Here is a 21,326-nt window from a genome sequence, read left to right on the forward strand (position 1 = left end):
ATGGGTTGAATTTGGAGTTGGAGAAAAAACTCGCTTCATTCCAATCCATGATATTGTTTCATCTTTACCTCAATCTCAGATGATTTGCGCTTCTTTACCTTTGTTTTATGCTATCACAATCTGTGATACTGTTTCGTCTTCGGAAAAAAAGGCTTGGGATTGTTGGATGCTTAATCTTACCGCAATGTGTGGCTTATTTAACTCTCTGAATTTCTCAAGCTCACCTAGTTCTATAAATGACATACAAAAGTATGTCATAGCTCTTTATGGCAATGGTCCTACTATCACGGATGTAGACGAATGCCGTTATATGATGTTTACCAATGGTTGCACTATTGAAAAGCTGCCACCAACGTCAGCTGCTTTGATGCAACATACACGCAGAGCGATACATCAAGCTGAAATACGGACATCAAGCTGAAATACGGAAATCAAGCCTCGTAAATGTTCAGCAACTACCTTCTCCTTTAGCTTGGGGTTGGAAACATAATGATGCAAATCAGCTTGTTCCGTTTTGTCAGTCTACTTGTGGCTCTCGATGTCCCTGTAAGAAAAAATCCATAAAATGCACAAGTCTTTGTTCATGCGAGTACGAAACATGCAATTCGACCACAAAATATCCAATCTTCTCTGATGTTTCATCTTCAATCCACATTGACGTTTCATCTCCAATCCACAATCATCATTCAAGAAATGCTTTTGACTTTCTAAACTCTATCTTGTAATAAAAACAGAGAGAGACTGTTCACCAGGCATTTGATAATAAAAGTAATTTGCGTTCTTCTGGTGACTATTTACTAGGTTACCTCCTGATGTTAAAGATGATAACTAGCTTTTGTATTTCCGACGTTTCGTCAGTCAGCACGACTGACTTTATCAAGGTGGCTAAAACAGGTTAACACAACCTGTTTCTTATTTGTGCCATCGTTGCTGAACAGGTTGTGTTAACCTGTTTTAGCCACCTTGATAAAGTCAGTCGTGCTGACTGACGAAACGTCGGAAATACAAAAGCTAGTTATCATCTTTAACATCAGGAGGTAACCTAGTAAATAGTCTATCTTGTAACTTGAAAAAACTTGTCGTACACGATTTTTTTTAATATCAAATTACGTATGGTAGGAATTTAACATCGAAAACCGCTAGTTTTTTCATCTTGAATTAACAGTGTTAAGACTCTGACATTGCATCATCTGGGGTCGTGTATTAATTGGATTTGTAGATCATAATTAGGGCTACATAATTATTTTAAATTTTAAAGTGGCATGACCAAAAGGGAAATTCACCCCTGGTAGCTGCTCTTCTGGTTATTCCCTTGATGACGTCGTTATTGCGTCATACTGTACTGGAATTATTGTTATTGCTTGCAATTGTAAAATTTTAAGCATTTGCAAAACTAATAATGAGAGTATTTGATCGCTTTTTTCGGAATAAACTTACCTTTGGTTCCTGAATTTGAAGTTGTCTAGTTTTAATAATGTAATGATGACGTCATAAAAGACGCAATCATGACGAAACTACTTTTAGGAATTGTGAAATGGTTTTAGTAACCGGTACTCCAACTAAAACCAACAGCAAACGACCAAAATAGGTTAAAAAAGCAAAAAAAAGTATTTGATGACGTCACAATGACGTCATCAATTAAATTATTTTGTGTTTATTTTGTCTCACTTATTAGTATGTGCTTTTTAAGTTAAAATATACAAAAATCGAATATGTAATTGCACAAAAATGACGTAAAAAGAGCTGAAACATGATTTCTGGGGAAATCCCCGATTTGGGGGTGATCACGTGACCCAAAAAGTTGCGGCACCCACTAAAATCAAAGTTGGGTTGATCAACTGCAAAAATATGCAAAAAAACAACGTGTAACACGTTTAGCCTAAAGATTCCCCTAAGGACCTGAACTAACATATCGAGTGTCCCCTTGGATCCGCTACAGTTTGGGGCAATAAATAAGCTAAGAACAAATCGGACTCTAGTAATTAAGTTTAAGTTGAGTTAAAATTAAACAGTAGCCTATAAATAAAACGTGTTTTGCAAATGTTGAATGACTATTGGTCACAGCGGTAAACCATAATCTCTTCGTGGGAAAATTGTAACATAAGATTCCCGAATCCGTTCGTCTTCATGTAATGACCGAAAAAGAAACACTCCTTCGAAACGTCTATTCAAAATTGTATTTCTGTAAAATTAGTCACCTGGCTGTCGAAATTGGATGCAACGCCGTACACCACTAAAACTTGTCACTACAGAGCAGATTACTTAGATAGGCTAAAAGACGGAAAATTTGTCCAGCTAGCAAGCACCAAGCAAACAGTTAAATATGCAACTGACTTCCAACAAACAATTTTAAGAATGACCAGAATGATTTGCAATATTTCAAAAGCACGTCAGCAGTTTCTGTGACGCAATAATGAAAGACAATTATGAAGTCATTCAAACAGGTGTTCAAAGCGGCTGATGCAATATTTTATCAGTCTAGGAACAATGAGCCAAGATTGCATCATTTTTTAGGAAAAATTCCATGACGTGATACGATAAGATTCAATAGACCATGTCGGTTTTTATATGACGTTTGATTTGGTGAATAATTGTCGGGAACAACTATCAATTTCCAGATGCATCAGCCAACGCTGCTGGGATTAAATTAGAGGTGTAGCCTACGCAGTCAGGTTTTCTGGACTCCTGCTCCACTCCGACTTTAAAGTCTGTCACTTCAAATTTAATGTCTCAGCTCCAAATCCACTCCTGCTCCAATTGTTGTGGGAATCTCCACTTCAGCCGAAAACCGAGATTCCGGCTCATACTCCAAAACTCCGCCTCCTGAACACCTCTGGATTAGACTTGTAGCACCTGAAACCGCTCTCTGACGTCACGCGCGCTGGAATCCACTTGGTTTGTACAAATACCGCCTCTCGCTTAGAAATCTAGGGAATTGAATTTACACCGGATTTTCGTAAGAATGCCTTATCGCAATTTGGCTAGTGCTTCGTACACACGTAGATTTGCCGTTTTGTTACATTGTGTGGATGTGTTTACTGTTTAGCGATTGTAGTGCTTACAGTGAACCCTTTTTAAGTATAGGCCTAACTACAACCATGATTTCTGACTTAGTCTGTTTTTCGTTACCGGTAGCCTACTCAGTCTTCTACTTGAATTCAAGCCTTACTTCTGGTGGTAGGACTGTGAATTATATAATTATATATAAAATATAATAATAATAAATATAAAATATATATAATATATAAAATAACTTATAATAAGTCGTGATAATGTTTCACTGTTCTGTAGTTTCACTATTCTGTAATGTTTAAATTCAATTTGTGTTATAGACCTACAATATTAAACGAACACCTTCTGGTAACTTAAAATTATAATTTGAGTGATACCGGTAATTGTGTGGAAATAGTTAATGGAGTCAGATAGCCAAAAGGGGAGCAGTTGACTCGAAGTCTATATGTCACTTCGCTGCTTCCTGTCGTCTGTTGTATCGCAGTGTAGCCTACTGTATGTTATCGCAATGGGCGCAAATAAAAGCAAAGCAATTTCATATGACAGCTAATGAGCTAATTAACATTTTAAACCACTGCTAAAACTAGTCCTTATATTTATAATATAATAACCATTACCACAATGTTAACATCCTTATACTTGCATATAAAATATAACCACACTCTTACCTGGTCTTGATTTGGAAAACGCCACTGCAAACATTGCAATTGCTAAACACAACCACACAATGCAACATAGCCTAACGGCAAATCTACGTGTTTTTGAAGCACTATAGCCAGAATGCGATTAGGCATTCTTCCAAAAATTCATTGCTTACAATTCCCTAAATTTTTAATCGAGACGCAAGATTGCGCTAATAAAGCCCGGGTATTTGTACAAATCCAAACAGTCAGACAAACATTTATTAGGCAGCTCTATATTACTTGGTATACCTATTTAACTAGAAATATTATAATAAGTTGAAATAAAAAGATCAACAAACAATTTATGTGGCAACTCTGATGCTGGGGAAATTAATCACAGGGACTTTACCCGAATAATCACCTTTGGTGGCTTGATGCTGGTGGTGCTGTGGTAACTAGTTTACACAAGAGTCAAGACAACTATAAGGCTGTGGCTATTGGGCAGATAAAAGCTTCTTAACATGGTGATAGATTTAACACAAAGAAATATAAGCGGTAAGGACTATCGCAGTTGTATTTTTTAGATCGACTCCAGGCATAGGCGCCGGGTTTTGAAAATTGCCGGGGGGGCAAACTTTCTAGCCGACTGATTGCTTACATTCAAAATGCTGATGTTTGTTTGTCAGCATTGATGTTTGTTTGCGTCTATCTGCCATTGTATATCGCCAAGCTTTATAATGTAGGCTCAGGCCTCGAAATTCACGGCGGACATGTCCGCAGTCACAGCATGTGATGTCTGCGGGAAGTAACATCTAGATCGGTCATATTTGTCCGCCGAGAAATAGCACAAGAACTAGCGATACAAATCGTCATTGCATAGCACGAACATTCGAACAATTGTTGCGATAATATATTTTCCAGCGCATTCTAGCGCGCATCTAGAAAACGTGAATACTGTATCCCTTAGCTTCCATTCAAGGAGGAAAACTTTCGATTCTTACGTTGCTTCAACGATTGACGACATTGAATCAGCGTAACAAAGGTGAATTCTTCGCTAAGAATCCATAGGAGTTCAGGTACTTCTACACTAATCACGCGCAATTTAGTTCACGTTTTACGTCACAATGTCTGGCTTTGATCTCCGAGTAATAATGATACGGCAAGTTTGGTTACTAAATTAGATTATACGAGTAGGCTATTACCGCAAGATGCAACAAAACTTGTTAAGTTTTGGTATTACAGTAAGAAAGAAAAGACCCAAAGAAAATTCACTTTCGCTCACATGACACGCAAAAATAAACTTAAAGAAAAAAGCCAAGTAAAACTTTGCACAGCAGAAAATAGCGTTGGTGTAGAAATTTTCCGACTCCTGCCCAGAGCATTGTGACGCAATAAGCAACACGACCTCGTTCGGTGGAACGATCGACGGCTAAAACTGGTGTGTCCACCGTGAGACTTAATTTGTCCGCTGAGATGGCTGCTCAGACCGGGCACGTTTGTCCGCCGTCAACAAAAACGAATTTCGAGGCCTGTAGGCTACTTCGAATTATATGCTGGTCACTTTGAACTTTGGCTCTTAATACGAGTAGATACTAAACTGAGCAAACTGCACCTCGTTATTGACACTCCCAAGAAAAAAAAAGCGGAAGAAATCAAGAAAAACGCTTTTCAATCATTGTTTGCTTCAACGGCACCATGCTGGCGTTTATCAGCTACCGTACTTCTGTTTCTTTTGTTATCTTAGGAGCAGTGCTTTGTTGCAACAAGTAGATCTTTTAAATGAGATCGATCCGCAATGAAGGTCAAACTAACGCAAATCTGAACTTAGAAACATTTGATTTAGGATTTTTTTTAATAATTTGCGGGGGGGCAGCCACCCCGAGCTAAATTCACGGGGGGGCGCCGGCCCTCCGCCCCCCCGGAGTCGGCGCCTATGACTCCAGGTCAGATCAAACTATAGACTTTAAAAATTAGGCCTACCTATTGTGTTCTTTCTTGCTATAATAATGTGATGACATCATAAATCTGATGTAAAATTAAACATGCGCCCTGTCGCTAAAAGACCTTACTTGTTGTAGAGTGACATTAAATAAAGCCATAACATTATTATTATACGAGGTAAAGAAAAAAAGTATATAACGTGGATTACAAAAACGAGAAAATAAAAAGACGATTTGAATCTTAAATGGGAGCTGGTTTACAAGCTCCCCACTTGGTTAAAAAGGCGATGACGTCACGGAGGAGGTATCTACCAAAAAGTGGGGTGAAAGCAGTCAACCATGATGAAAAAAAGCATGCAAGTGTCCAAGCATAGTTGAGATCTTCTGCTTTGCAGGGCTGGTTCAATTGTAAAAATTGAAGCAGAAACAAGCAAATCACAACTAATTTACTAAAGGCGGACACTTGCATGCTTTTTATCATCATTGTTGACTGATTACATTTTTGCGTCGTTCGGCAAACACGGTCACATCCTCTTATGCCGAACGGAAAATTATCCAGAGAAATTCTTAAATTCAAGAAAATTAAAAAATAAAATTAAGTAATAAAGTTAGAGTTTTTTATTTTTTGGAATTTGAGAATTTCTCTGGGTAATTTTTCGTTCGTCATAATTTTCCGTTCGTCAATACATTTTTGCGTCGTTCGGCAAACACGGTCACATCCTCATATGACGAACGGAATATTATCCAGAGAAATTCTCAAATTCAAGAAAATTAAAAAACTCTAACTTTATTAGCCTACTCATATTTGAAAAGACATAAAAAATTGGGCTGTAGGGGCTGTCTTTAAATGTAGCAAACCTAGCAAACCTAGCAAACGTAGCAAACCTAGCAAACCTCGCAAACCTAGCAAACCTCGCAAACCACAAGGTTGCCAGATGGTATTTTTTTTAATTTTTTTTTCTTTATTTCTTGGCGTTTTATTTATCGAGTGCATTTTTTTTTAAAACCCTTTTGATTATGTTATTTGTTTAGTGTTGATGTCTTATTTTTATCAGTAAAAAGATATCAAAATCTCTGCTTTGTTGGTTATGGTTAGTTTTGATATAAATACGTTTAAAGCAATGCCTTTGCGATCAACATTTGTGAGATGTTGAAACTTGAAAGGTAATATTAACGCAATTTATATTTGGTAGTCAGACATTCGAGAATCAGTACTTAATCCCTTAGACCATGGTTGGGTGAGTTCACTAATCAGTGGTTCTCTAAAAACCGGGCTGCAGACGATAAATAAAACTTAACTTTTGCAGGTGACCGTAGTTCCTGGGCTACGCCGTGTGACACAAAAGGAAGAAGTTCCTAATGACAAGTTTTTGTGTGTGTTTAGAATGTAAGGAATATTTTGTAAACGAAACCGGTTTTTCCAAAAGTTTTGGTCATTTGAAGTGTGTTTAAAATGCCTATATGCTTTGGCTCCTTTTTGGGCTACGGTACTTGCAAAAAAAATTGGTTTGAAATGTGTTTTTAGCTGGGTAATTTTGTGGAATCTGGCAACTTTACAAAGTTTGCTTCTTTAAATATAGCAAACCTAGCAAACCCGCAAATCTTGAGAAAGGTTTCTACAATTGATGGCCGATGAGGTTTTCAACTGTTCATAGTTTGCACCAAATAGATAGGCCTAGACTACAGACAACCTTATCATTACTTGCTGCTAGTCTAAATCTATCTTCTTTAGGGAGACTATGAAAACCTATTGCGGTAGGCTTTCAAATGCAGAAACCTTCTCAAGCTTTGTGAGGAATTCGGAGTTTGCGACATTTAAAGACGCCCGCTGAGAAAACCTCATAACACAAAAAATATTTTCCCGTAATTGTACAAATGTACAAACCTTGTGAGGTTTGCGAGGTTTGCTAGGTTTGCTACATTTAAAGAAGCAAACCTTGCAGAGTTGCCAGATGCCACAAAATTACCCAACCAAAACACGTTTCAAACCAATCCCAAAAACAAATCATTTTTTTGCAAGTAGCTCAAAAAAGAGCCAAAGCATATAGGTATTTTAAACACACTCCAAATGACCAAACCTTGGAAAAACCGGTTTCGTTCACAAAATATCCTTTACTTTCTAAACACACACAAAAGCTTGTCATTAGGCACTTATTCGTTTTGTGTCACACTGCGTAGCCCAGGGCTGGAACTACGGTCGTCTGCAAAAGTTAAGTTTTATTTATCGTCTGCAGCCCGGTTTTTAGAAAACCAGTAATTAGTGAACTCACCCAAGCATGGTCCAACTAAGGGATGGAGTACTGATTCCCGAATGTCTGACTACCAAATTTTGCGTTAATATTAACTTGCAATAGGCTATCTCACAAATGTTGATCGCAAAGGCATTGCTTTAAATGTATTTATATCAAAACTAACCATAACCAACAAAGCAGAGATTTTGATATCTTTTTATAGATGAGAATAGAACTTCTGCAACATCAACACTAAACAAGTAACTTGTTCAAAAGGGTTTTAAAAAACATGCACCCGATAAATAAAAAGCCAAGAAATTTAAAAGAATAGGCTACAATAAAAAATACCATCTGGCAACCTTGTGGTTTGCGAGGTTTGCTACGTTTGCTAGGTTTGCGACGTTTGCGAGGTTTGCTAGGTTTGCTACGTTTGCTAGGTTTGCGAGGTTTGCTACATTTAAAGACAGCCGCTGTAGGCTACTCAAATTAAAAATTGATCACAAAAATGCAGAAGCCTAACGATTGAGGCACTTCGGGTCAAAATTTAGTTAAAAATTTAAAAAAAAACGCTTCCGCGTAGTATCAAACTCATTCCCTCAGAAGCACCAGCCCGATGCGTATCCTACGCGCCACAGAATCAGTTGAACATAGGTGTTGAATTTAGAACTTGTATAGGCACTCTTCTCGTCTTTTGCTTTGAAAGAGAAAAAGAAAAAAATGCTTATATAGTGACGTCATGACCGGTCAAATAGTGTTTCAGATTCAAAGACCGGCGCCGGTCAAATAGCCACTGCCTATATTTTAAGGTATAGAGAAAATGATAGGCTTACTCTTCAAGGAAATTAGTTAGCCTAGTGTGCAGATAGGTACAGTAATTTTTGTCAACATGTTACTTATTTATTGACTGGCTTTGATAAAGTGGCACTAATGACTAAAAGCGACACTGAAAGTAAATTCAAGTTAAAATGTGGGCTTGTAAGTTTTAGTCAGCCCACTTTAGAAACATGCTTTCAACCTGAAAACTTCTTAGAAATGTGTTTTATGTTGTCACCAATGTTAGTGTTTTTTTTATTTGAAGTATATAAATTTATGAACATCTTTAAGGCAGTTCAGATTATTTATATTTTCTGCTGACAAATAAACAAAAATAATTCTCACAGCAAGAATGGCAGCAAAAAAACAAAAGGTCACCGAAGTAAGCTGCCACTCGAACATATAAGCAAAACACAAAAATTAAGGAACATAATATCAGTGAAATAACAAAAACAAAGCAACACAAAGGCTATGTACAAGGAGCTAAACAGATGATATGTTTTAGGAGTGAATATTGTACAAATTTTTTAAGAAACATTTATATTTAAATTTAAAAGTACTGTAACATGTTTCTTTTAGTTCTTTTGGTATTTGACGCCATAGCAACACTCCATTGAAACATAGCATCTTTTTATCATAGTTTGATTTTATTTGTGGACGAGACTGCCACGCCAGGATTGGACTTCAGAGCCATATGAGAAGCTGCCGTACCCAGAGTGGGTCTGCTACTATTCGGCGAGTCCGATTCGGCGAGTCCGATTCGGCTAATCCGATTCGGCGAGTTCCCTATTCGGCGAGAGCCTTTTTCGGCGAGTGCCCTATTCGGCGAGTTTTTGAAATTTTATTTTTGAAAGGGAATTATCGGGTACCGTAGCCTAATTATAATTGCCATTTTTACATCGTTAAACGTTGCAGTCGTGCAGAAAGGAATAAAAATAAAATGTTTTAACTATTAAATTAAAATCCGTTACGTCAGTTCAGTTGTTTTTATTTCTGACTATCATGTGAAAAACAATACACGTCAACATAGCAAAGGTAGAAGCGACAAAACGCGAACCTTAAAACGTGCTTGAATTCGTCATGTCAGTTCAGTTGTTATCAAAAACAATTTACGTCAACATAGCAAAGGTGTAGAAAAAGGTAGAAGCGACAAAGCGCGAACGTTAAAACGTGCTTGTGACCAAAGTAAGTTATTGAGATGAAAAAAATTTGGCACGGTCGCAACACCTTCAGAAAAATTTACAAAATGAAGGGAAAATAAAAAAAAGAAAATGTTACAAAAAAAAAATCATGTTTAATGTCTATAAGTTAGTACTTTTGAATAGTTAAAATGATTAGTTTGGATCAACAAAAGCTTGGATTGAAAGGAAATTATCGGGTACCGTAGCTTAGTTATCCCAACCAGCAGAAATTGCCATTTTAACATCGTTTTAACGACGCTAAACGTTGAAATCGTGTAGAAAAGAGAACTTTGCTGACTAGGATACGTTGAAACTGGGAAACATTCACAGAAGCCCTTCGATTTGTTCCAAGAACCCATTTAGCCTAACAGTTCATTTGTACATTGATTCAACGTCTAAATACATTATCTTAAAAATGCATAATCTTAAAAATGCAACGTATCGAAGGGCTACTGTGAATGTTTCTCAGTTTCAACGCAGGCCTTAAAACTCGTGTTTTTTTTCCGGCAGCCATCGTGGCCTACCGAGAGCTCCTTCTCGGCGGCCAAATCTGCGTGCTTGGAGGCCAAAATACAATAACGATAGCACAAGTAAATAGCATTAAACTTGCAACAATGTTAAAATAATCACTTAGCGTTGTTGAAGTCTGGGCGACGTCCTGCAATAGAATCGTTGTACCACGCATTAAATGCTCTATCGGGATTGTAATCCGGTATTGCGGGACCATCTAACGACCCTAAATTGTTTTAATTGCTCGCAGCTCAGTAAATTGTTTCAACTGCATACCGCCTTTCATAAAACCTGACCATTTATATCGTTATGATGTCACCATTGAGGGTGTGAAGTTACTAACCCACAGCGGGGACATTTCTCAATTATGAAGGCACGTGTTTTACCCACGGATGTCAACTAACAAAGTTCTCCTTTTTAAAAACGATTTAATGTCCGACAACATTGAATCGATATAAAAACGATAATATCGCCAGCGGATGTAAATTAGCACTTCGGATTAACACTTCGTTAAAATAAACATTCGGGAATTGCAAACAAGACTTCCAGCGCTGGTGCTCGCAGCTGAATATATTCAATACAACAGTAGTGATTCTGACGCGCTGACCTAATTCTGCGTCACTCTTTGATGCTACATATTTTCGACATTTAATCCACGAACATTCTATTGCGAAATTAAATAATTGAGAAACCGGCGGCCGAACTTGGCCGACGGAGGAGGTAGCACAGGCGGTCATTCAAGCACTACTTTGCGGCCATGGCCGCCGGCTGCTTTAAGGCTTGCAACGTATCCTAGTCAGCAAAGTTCTCTTTTCTACACGATTTCAACGTTTAGCGACGTTAAAACGATAGGCCACACATTTGGTTAGCCTTTTCATTCTGTTACTACAATGTAAAAATGAACTGTTAGGCTAACTGGGTTCTGGGAACAAATTTTTGCTGGTAGGGATAACTAGGCTACGGTGCCCGATAATTTCCTTTCAATCCAAGCTGTAGGCCACACATTTGTTGATCCAAACTAATCATTTCAACTATTCAAAAGTACTAACTTATAGATATAAACATGAATTTTTTTTTTGTAACATTTTCTTTTTTTTATTTTCCCTTCACATCTTAAATTTTTCTGAAGGTGTTGCGACCGTGTCAAATTTCTTTCAACTCAATAACTTACTTCGGTCACAAGCACGTTTTGACGTTCGCGTTTTGTCGCTTCTACCTTAAAAACAACTGAACGGACATGACGAATTCAAGCACGTTTTAGCGTTCACGTTTTGTAGCTTCTACCTTTGCTATGTTGACGTGTATTGTTTTTAATATGATGGTCAGAAATAAAAACAACTGAACTGATCTGACATGACGAATTTTAATTTAATAGTTAAAACATTTTACTTTTATTCCTTTCTGCACGTTCAGCGACGCTAAAACGATGTGAAAACAGTTAGGCTACGGTACCCGATAATTCCCTTTCAAAAATAAAATTTCAAAAACTCGCCGAATAGGGCACTCGCCGAAAAAGGCTCTCGCCGAATAGGGAACTCGCCGAATCGGACTAGCCGAATCGGATTAGCCGAATCGGACTCGCCGAAACGGGCCATTCCGACCCAGAGTGCTACCATCATCTGAAAAGATGGAAGGATGCCTACTACTACTAAATATACATCATCATTTTTGTTTTGACTGGTGCTATAATGGTAAATTTCATTTACATAAGCAAAGGCCGTGGCAGCATTTTGTCCACATATTTGTACATGGATTCTGCAGTCTCTAGTTTAATAATATCTTTGATTCTGAGCACATTAAATTTATGATAAAAAATAGTTGATCTTGGCGAAAATAGATATGATTGGACAAACTTGTTTTGTAACATGTAAATTGGAGCAAGCAGTGTAGAACTTGGCGTTACCAATTTATAATTGAGTACTGAATCTTAGATTGAAACAAAGCATCAAGTTTAATTTTCAGCCTAGGCCTTAGAAATTTTGTATATAAACAAGAGAAGATGCCTCAATCTGGAAATACACCTAAGTCAGGACTGAATGGAAACACAATTCTCCCCACTGGGAAGGGAACACAAGGTAAAGATTCAAGTTCTAAGACAACTTTGCTTTTAACTTATTTTTGATTTCTCTATCTCATGGTTTCATTTTTGTTAAATCTCTGACTGGCTTTCCAACTCTAAAATACATGTAACGATATATTTAAATACTTTAGTCTGAAACAAGCCATTCAGATCTTGCTGATTCAGCATCAACTGAGGCCATACTTTAATGCTGACATGTTTTATACTGGTATTATAAGATAGTGGTTGTAAAATAAAATGGTTATTGTTAATAGTAGTTTTGAAAATGACACTTAGTTGGATGTGTTTGACTGTTTGTGACAACACCAATACTTCTTTTTTTCAGATAAAAATAAGAAGAACTTCTTTCTTTCTGCGTTAAGTCAAGCAACAAAAAATTCTGCAAAAGGTTGGTACACTTATCCTAACCCCAACTGTAAAGAAAAACTGTTTCACAACACAGAAATAATGTGGTAACAACTACAAATTGTCTCATTGCACTTGATACGTTTCATTAATGTGCATTGAAAGGTCAATCTAACTAGCTCTTCGACTTAAATGAACTGTGATGTGTTTCAATTGAACAGTTTATGCAAATAAATGGATTCATTTGTAACATCGTTTGGGTTGTATGTAATGTCTAATGTCTATGCAATGCATAATAAGTTTTGAGTTTTCATGATTACATGTCACCTCCCATGCTGTGGCTGTGTGTAGCAGACGCCATTTAACTCTTCATGTTAATTTAATATGTATTTTGAAACTGATTTTCAATGTTAAGACACAAAACGTTGTCTATTGCACCAGTTGACATGAGGCAGTGCTTTGCAGATGTTACATCTTTTTGTGACAATATCTGTCGTTTGTGGTGATTTTCACATTTTATTGGTAGACTCAATATCAAAGAGCAGGAAGCTATTCAAGTTTTATGTTTACAGAATCTGGTGGACAAAATATACTGTTTGTCTCGAAGATGCTGCGTGAAGCCAACAATGAGCAAGTGGTAAAGATGGCAGCAAGTGACTTAGCAGGGGGTTCAGTAGATGTGAGCAATTCCATTCTTAACCATGCTGATGCACATGCCCTTGCGAATGTTATTAAAGAAATACCTGCCTCCATTAAAAGCCTTGCCCTTCACAACTGCCGTATCAACTCCAATATGTTCCTTCCACTTGGGGAAGCCATCAAAGCGATGCCTGGATCGGTATGATGAGTTTTTCTTTTTTTAAATAGTAGGCCATATGTACATAGTCCTAGAAAGTGGGTCTACGTCTTTTAGGCGCAGACAGTTAGGCGCCGGTCAAATAGGCGTGCACACTGTGGCGTCTGGATATTTAGGTACGGAGCACTGTGGCGCCCGTTCATTTATATATGTGTCATTCCTTGTAAAGTCTGCAGATTGTATCAGCTTGGCAGGTAGGGCAATGCTTTTCACACAAAATGTTATATTGAACAAAAAATATGTTGTTTTGTTAATGCGCATGTGGAGATGAGGTGCGAGACAACGCTCTAGTACTCTTGATATTAGCCCATCTCCACAGGACATTTGCTATGCATCCTGAACACAGGTTGCAGCCAGATAGAACTTTACTTAATCTGTTACCTTCGCAATTACCCTACCTGCCAAGCTGATGCAATCTGCAGACTTTACTAGGATTGGCACCTAAATGAACGGCGCCACAGTGCTCTGCACCTATATATCCAGACGCCACAGTGTGCGCACCTATTTGACCGGCGCCTAACTGTCTGCGCCTAAAAGACTTGCTCCCTAGAAAGTTAGTCATGGTCCATTTTGTTGTGCATTTGAAAAAGAGGCATTGCATTTCCTTCCGTGCATACATGCAAAGTGTGAATAGCAGTTAAAGTCTTGTGCATGTATATTGTATATATACAGTTTATAAAATGGTTTTAGGATTGATTTTCGAAAACATCTTTGCAAGTTTATTGTGCTTGTCGTTTGTTTACTTAAAAGGTCTCTAGCAAAGGAAGCCCAGAAACCACACAATTAACCCGATAAAACAAACAGAAAATGGGACGCCTTTGAAATAGGTCTATGAAAAAAATTGATTCACATCAAATACAAAATGCTTGACACTATACAGTATTGTGCAGAGTAACGCTTCAAACATATGAGAAAAACTGCTTTACATTGCTCGAATGCGAAATGACGAAAAAAAATTACGCAGCATAACAGATCAAGGTTTGAAATAACCAACGTATTTCTATTAATCGGAGAAAAAATGTTGGAGAATAGATTACGCGTTAAGATAGATAGAAGCACGACACGTGATTTGATAATATCACTTCAAAAATCCCTTCATCTTTGACTAAGATATTAATACTAATGATATTATGTTCAAATGACATATAAACCGCATATCGAAGTTCACTTAAAAGGCTCTGTGGCGTAGCTATTACACTTTGAACTGACCATAACAAGCTCAAGAAAAACAAGCATTAATTAGGCTTTAATAAACTTAGAATTGACACAGGACACATTCATAACACAGTTCTGAAAATAAGAAAGAGAGAGATAATAATACAAAACTAAATAACTTACAAACTAATCTGGCAGCCGCTCAAACTAGCAGTTACAAGGACTGACAAATACACAATAGAGCCCTAGCGTTGTAGAACTAAGGGAGGCAAAGCGCTGAAGGCACAGACGCCGGCAGTGCACTGATTGAGCGTAAACCTACAAGTAGTGCAGTGCTCTATCATGGACTTCTAAATAGTAGCACCTGGACTGGACACACATGTGGCCAAACAGTTGGTACAACAGTTGGTACAACAGTTGGCCAACAGTGGGCCAACAGGGTTAGTTACTTGGCTGTTGGCCCACTGTTGGCCAACTGTTGTACCAACGTTTGGCCTTATGTTGTACAAAATGTACACTGCGTGTCCAGTCCAGGTGCTACTATTTAGAAGTCCATGGCTCTATAGCACGGGTTAAATAAGGTACAAATTTACCACACACTTCATCTTACGTTGATTCTTAACTTTCTAGATTGAAACTCTGAACATCGCTGATAACTATCTAACTAGCATTGACGAAATCTTTTCGTTGTTGCACAAAGTTGAAAAAGTTGTCGACATGTGCCGGTGCTTTGATGATTGCAACGGAGGTAGACGAAGTGCCAACTTGACAGAACAACGAGTATTACAAGAAGCTCTTGACTCCCTGCAAAATACGGTAAGAAATGATCACAATCTGAGCTTACAAACCTTTTAATCAGTGGATAGTCTGGCGCAGTCGAAATTATTTTACATCGTGAATCTTTAGGAACAAGATTTATATTATTTGCTATTTTTTATAAAGTTTATTGTACGACCTGAAGTGTCCAGTCCACTTTTACCGATTCAGTGTATCCACAAAGCAACTGAAATGATTCTCCTGTGCGAAGGTGTTAAAAACAGAAAACATTGGTTTCTAACTGTTAATTTAAACTCTAGCTTGGTCTCGTTGGAGCTTGATTTCTAATGTAGAGGACGAGCTGGTCTATCATACGAAATATTTGAGACTAAAGATCTCAACCCAGGCTTTAGTAGACAGACAGAGCTACGACCATCCCATTGTCACATACGTTTTGTTAACGCTTTTGTCTGTGCCTTGGTCAATAGTCATTGTATCTTGCAAGTTCTTTAAAATTTTTAAGGCCGATCGGCGATCAAGTAGCCTACTTGTTTTAAAAGAAAAACCTTAAGGGCTTTATCTTTGCATGACATACAATGTTTGTCTTTCATCTAGAAATTGGAGATATTTGTTGATACGATTGGAAGTGGAGAAGAAGCACGTTTTGTGACACTCAAGCACAAAAATAGAAGTGTTTGAGGTTACATGAGGTATCCAAACTGGATTTAGTTTTGTAGAAAGATTTTTTTTGGTAAAATCCACGCCGGCTCCAACCTCCAATATATTTTGGATTTAACAACCACTCCAAAGAAAATTGGTTTGCTAGACAGTTGGGCGTGCGTATAGTCGTACACCTTGGGCTCTGGTTCATAAAGCGATTTTCATTATTTGTTTGTTGACGTCACAGTGATGAAATGAAATAACGTTTTAGAACAGGCCGTTTTGCTTATCTGTAGACAAAAACGTTTTATAGCTAGTGACTTTAAATATTTCCTTAACGAGAGATACTGCATTTACTTGTGTTTAAAGCCTGATGTTGATGGTATTTCTCAGCACGTCTTTGTCAAACTATGCAAGCTAACTAATCCCTTTTTATTTTGTCTCCATGCTGCGAAAGTTTTACAGTGTCTCATTGCTGTTCCAGCGCCCTCTCGTGTATGTGACATTTATTTTTTATCTTGACATATGATATCACGGTCAATTTCTGAAAAAATGTAACTTTTTGACTCAATTGTTCCAGCTTCGTGTTGCTTCATTTTCGATTTAAATTTTTGAAATGTGATCAATTTTTGCCGAAATACGGCTGACGAAATGTCTCAACAAGCCATCAGGGAAGCATTGGTGTTTTCTGTGTCTACTGTCAGTTTATGGCATGAAATGTCTTTTATTTCTTACGTATTATGTCGCATTATGCGTCATCTAGAAATGTCATAAGAATTATCGATGACATCAGTGAGATGATTTTGGACGAGGAGTTAGGCGATGTTGATGTAAATATAATGATGAGCACTTTGAGCAGCTGACTCGAAGACTTTTTGCCCTCCACCGCTTTCCGTTGTCTGTCGTGTTGCATCTGTGATTGCGGTGCACTGTGTTAGCGAATAAAAAGTGTTGTTGCTAAATGTTTTAAATGTTGATGGCTGTTGAAATGCAGATGATGACATGCGAACTCTGAGCAGTAGGCTACTGCAGATGCAAACAGTGAACCCGATAATGTGAGTTGGCCTGTAGGCCTATGCACCTTCACCTAGGCTGCATGTTTATTTATGGCTGCTCGCCACAAAAACATAGGCCTAGATGAGGTTCATATGGACAGTAGCATTGACAGGAGGATCCAGGGGGCACTTATGGACCGGGGCACGAATAATTTTCAATGCTCGAAACCTTTTCAAAGAGCCTGGGAACCACAGCGTATTATTTTGATACTACACTACACTATCTGCTATCTACCCCGATAGCTCAATTGGTTAGCGCGTCACTTCTGGAACGAAGAAGCTTCAAGATCAAGTGGCGCTGGTTCGACTCTCGGGTGTGCGCTTGAGCAACGCACGTTAAGGATTGCTCTCCATTCAGCGGCATCTAATGGATGGAATATTTCCCTGGCAACAAGACTTCAACAATGTGAAACTTCACTCTGTCAATCTCGGTGACCGGGCCTGCGTCAGTGATTCAAAGCCTCTACAAATATGCGAAACTGCCAGGATTAAGCTCTGCAAGAAGCTTTCCCAATCCGAGGATAAAGATTCAATCAATCATTCAATTTTTGAAATAATATAGCCTACCAGTGTCCGGATCATTTGAAGATGCGTTTTCGAACCGATGAAAAATATAGCCTCCCGTAGGAGAGAGTGAGAGAAAACTTTTATTTCGTCTGTTGCGAGAATAGTACGGCACAGTTATATAACTTACATTCATCATTTTGTTCCTTCCTCGTCTGGAGGGTTGGATACAATACGCCATTGTTCTCGACCATGAGCTGTGCGTACTGCACATTCATAAGTTAATTTTGTCCATTTTGTGATGTTTGTTGTCCAAATCATTCTTGGTCTGCCTTTACTTCTTTTACCGTTTATCTTCCCTTCTATTAATGATCTTTGTAATGAATTTTGCCTTATTGTGTGTCCGAAATACTTCAATTTTCTTCTTTTGACTGTTTGTAAGAGCATTTTGCTTGAATTGAATTTGGAGAGTACTTCATCGTTAGTGATTTTTTGTTTCCACGAAATTTTTAACATTTGCCTGTATGTCCAGAGCTCGAAGGCATCGATCCGTTTCTCCATTTTTTGTGATATTGTCCAAGTTTCAGAACTGTATAATAGGGTCGACCAGATATAGCATTTTAAGATCCTGAAACGAGTTGATAAATTTAAACGTTGATTGGTTAAAATATTTTTTATTTTTCCAAATGTAGTTCTTGCAATTTCTATCCGTCTAAGAATTTCATGGTCACACCTCCCATCTTCAGTTATTAAATGACCAAGATATGAAAAAGATTTTACTTTTTGTATAATTTCATTAACTTACATTAATGCGAATAAAATAGCATCATAGCGATCTAGATACCACAACAGACAGGAAGCAGCGAAAGACTATATCTGTCATCGAGTCAGCTGCTTTCCTGTTCTTAATGTGACAAATGTCAAGCATCGGCAAATTACGCTTATGCAAGCTCTTGTATAAACTCTTGTAACCGTGTAAATTGAGAAAGAAATTAAATAGAATGTAAAATTGTATATGAGGAGTAATTGAGTATAAGCGAAAAACACAACAGATCGTTCTTCAGATGAAATTCATCAAATCCAGGTTGTCCGCCCCGTTAGCTCCGTGGTTACGCGCCCGGCTCAAAATCACGCGGCGCTGGTTCGACTCTCGGGGTGCGCGCTTGAGCAACGCATTCCAGGACTGCTCTCCATTCAGCGGCACCTAATGAATGGAATAATTCCCCGGCAACAACACTTCAACATTCGGAAAACTTCACTCTGCCAATCTCGGTAACGGCCCTGCGTCAAAAGCCTCTATAAGTATGCGAAACTACCAGGAAGAACCTATCAAGGCTTTGTCAGTCCGAGGATAAAGATTCAAAACCAACCAATTACCAAACAACGTTTAAAGCACTGATCAACTCTCGGCTGAGAGCTAGAAGAGTCACAATTGGGTGGTATCCACAACGTATCTTCTGATTGGTTCATTTATGCTTTAGCTCACAAGCTCTTACATAAGTTGTTATAGTGGTTACCCTTTTAGGAAGGCTCAGATCAGCGCTTCCGAAAAGCTTGTAGGCTAGTTGTAAAAAAAGCTTTTAGCTCGATATGTTTTGTTTCCAACCATCAAAGCAAACAATATTACTCGCTAAAACATAGCAGGGGTCTGGAAAATGGTGGAAGCGGCAAGCTCTTTCATAATTGGCTACTTGATAGTGCAGGCCTAACGTGTGTGGACGAGAGTATCAACAAAAACGTACCGTAATATAATAAGCGCACTTTTTTATCATTTCAAATGTAAAAACCAATGTTTTCTGTCGTTTAGTAAAAGTAAATCATCACAACTAAGTTTAATATTTGGGTTTGGTTTTTGAGTCTTTATCCTCGGACTGGCAAAGCATTGATTGGTTAGATAGGTACGTTGTTTCGCATAGTCTACTTGTAGGTGTAGAGGCTTTTGATGTAGGGCCGGTTATCAAGACTGACGGAGTAAAGTTTTTCATTGTTGCAAAGGAATTATTCCATCCACTTTTTGCCGCTGAATGTTAAAAAATACGTTGCTCAAGCGCACACCGTGATAGCCGAATTAGCGCTGCGTGATGTTGAGTCGGGCTCGTAACCACTGAGCTAACGTATGCTTATTTAACCCACCGTAACTGTACACAGTGGCGTACGCAGGGGGGGGGGGGCATTGGGCCATACCCCCCTCTCTTAAAAATGTTTTAGTAGTTAACGACGTAGATTAAGGCATTTAATTTGTTTTGCATTGCTCTGTCAAAGCAATTACTGTAACAATGTTGTTTTATAGACTAAGCCAATACGAAATACATGGCCCACTCCACCTACCCCACCCCAGGTATGCCAATGTGGCATAGTGTTCTGTAAGCCTATTACAGTAATTAGTGAGAGAAAAATGGATATAGTCTAAACTAAAACCATACTGGGATATCATGAAGACATCTGGGATATCAATGGCCAGTGGCGTAGCCAAGGGGGGGGGGGGGGTGGTTACAACCCCACTTGGCACGCGTGTGACGTCACGATATTGAGAATGATGGTTTCAATCTAAAAAAACTAGCCTAATTTTAAACAAAACTGCATTAAAAGAGCGAGTTTTCCCAATACTAAACATTCAAACATCTCAGCCAGGAATTAACAACAAGAAAACATAGAGACTTAGCTTTATTTCCGAAAAATGCCAAAGAAAACATGATCTTATCCTTTTGCTATGCCACCTGACAGCACCATTTTACAGGAATATTCATACCCACATTTTTGTTGAAAATGCTCTCAGAATGCACCAAATTCAAAGTAATGTTTCAAAATTTTCTGGGGGAGGCCCCCCAGACCTCCCGCCGCTGGGTGTCGTCTTAACCGTATCTGTTACTGGCGTAGACCTTATGGTCTCGCCCTCTGCTAATTCAGCAATTTCACATAGAAGCAGTGACGCTAGAAACCTGAGATTTCTTGACTTTTACTTGTTTTTCTTGCCCCAACTTTTATCCCGATTATGTTGGTATCGGATAATTGTGAAATTCACAATAAACCTTTTGTCACAGCCAGTTATGAAATGCAAGAAACTTGCTGAAATTCAATAGCTTGATTGACAGTTTACTATTAGCGTGCGGTTTCATTTTGTGTTTGTCACTGATAATGATTGAGTTTATTTCCTTAGCTTGGGGAAAACGCTTTCAGCCATGCAAGTCAATGAAGAGGTTACGTTGATTTAACATCTACTAATGTCAAATTTACCTAAGATGAGATTTTTGACTAAAGAATTTCGCTATTGCCTATCCAAGTCGAAAATAATTGCTACAGGGTTATGCACAACTATTCGACATTACTTGACGTGGAATCGACGTAAATATGGACACCAACCCATTAGTTACTTTCACATATGGCATTTTATGACAGTTCAGACGTTCAAGCTGCATGAAGAGAGACCGCGCTTGGATGAGTCATTCTTTGCTGGCAGACAATGATTAGGAATGTAATTTGTTATTTGTGCAAATTGCTTTGTAGTGCAAAAAGTGCATGGAATAATGTTTGCACAGAAACGTAAAAATTAAATTGATGAAATTCTGTGTTCAAGGCAAAAAGACTTTCAAAATAAAATGTGAACT

The 21,326-nt window shown here is 38.2% G+C and overlaps 1 protein-coding gene across 1 annotated transcript; it reads left to right on the plus strand.

Moving 5' to 3' along the window:
• The first annotated feature begins 12,184 nt into the window (after nucleotides 1-12,184).
• On the plus strand, nucleotides 12,185-17,116 carry LOC145786755 (uncharacterized). The gene is made up of 5 exons (XM_082598488.1): nucleotides 12,185-12,385; nucleotides 12,716-12,778; nucleotides 13,308-13,573; nucleotides 15,377-15,562; nucleotides 16,118-17,116. The coding sequence occupies exons 1-5, from the start codon at nucleotides 12,310-12,312 to the stop codon at nucleotides 16,199-16,201; spliced, it is 675 nt and encodes a 224-aa protein (XP_082454614.1). The 5' UTR covers nucleotides 12,185-12,309; the 3' UTR covers nucleotides 16,202-17,116.
• Nucleotides 17,117-21,326: the final 4,210 nt, after the last annotated feature.

Source organism: Aplidium turbinatum, chromosome 17 (assembly GCF_918807975.1).
Source record: "Aplidium turbinatum chromosome 17, kaAplTurb1.1, whole genome shotgun sequence".
NCBI classification, from domain to species: domain Eukaryota; kingdom Metazoa; phylum Chordata; class Ascidiacea; order Aplousobranchia; family Polyclinidae; genus Aplidium; species Aplidium turbinatum.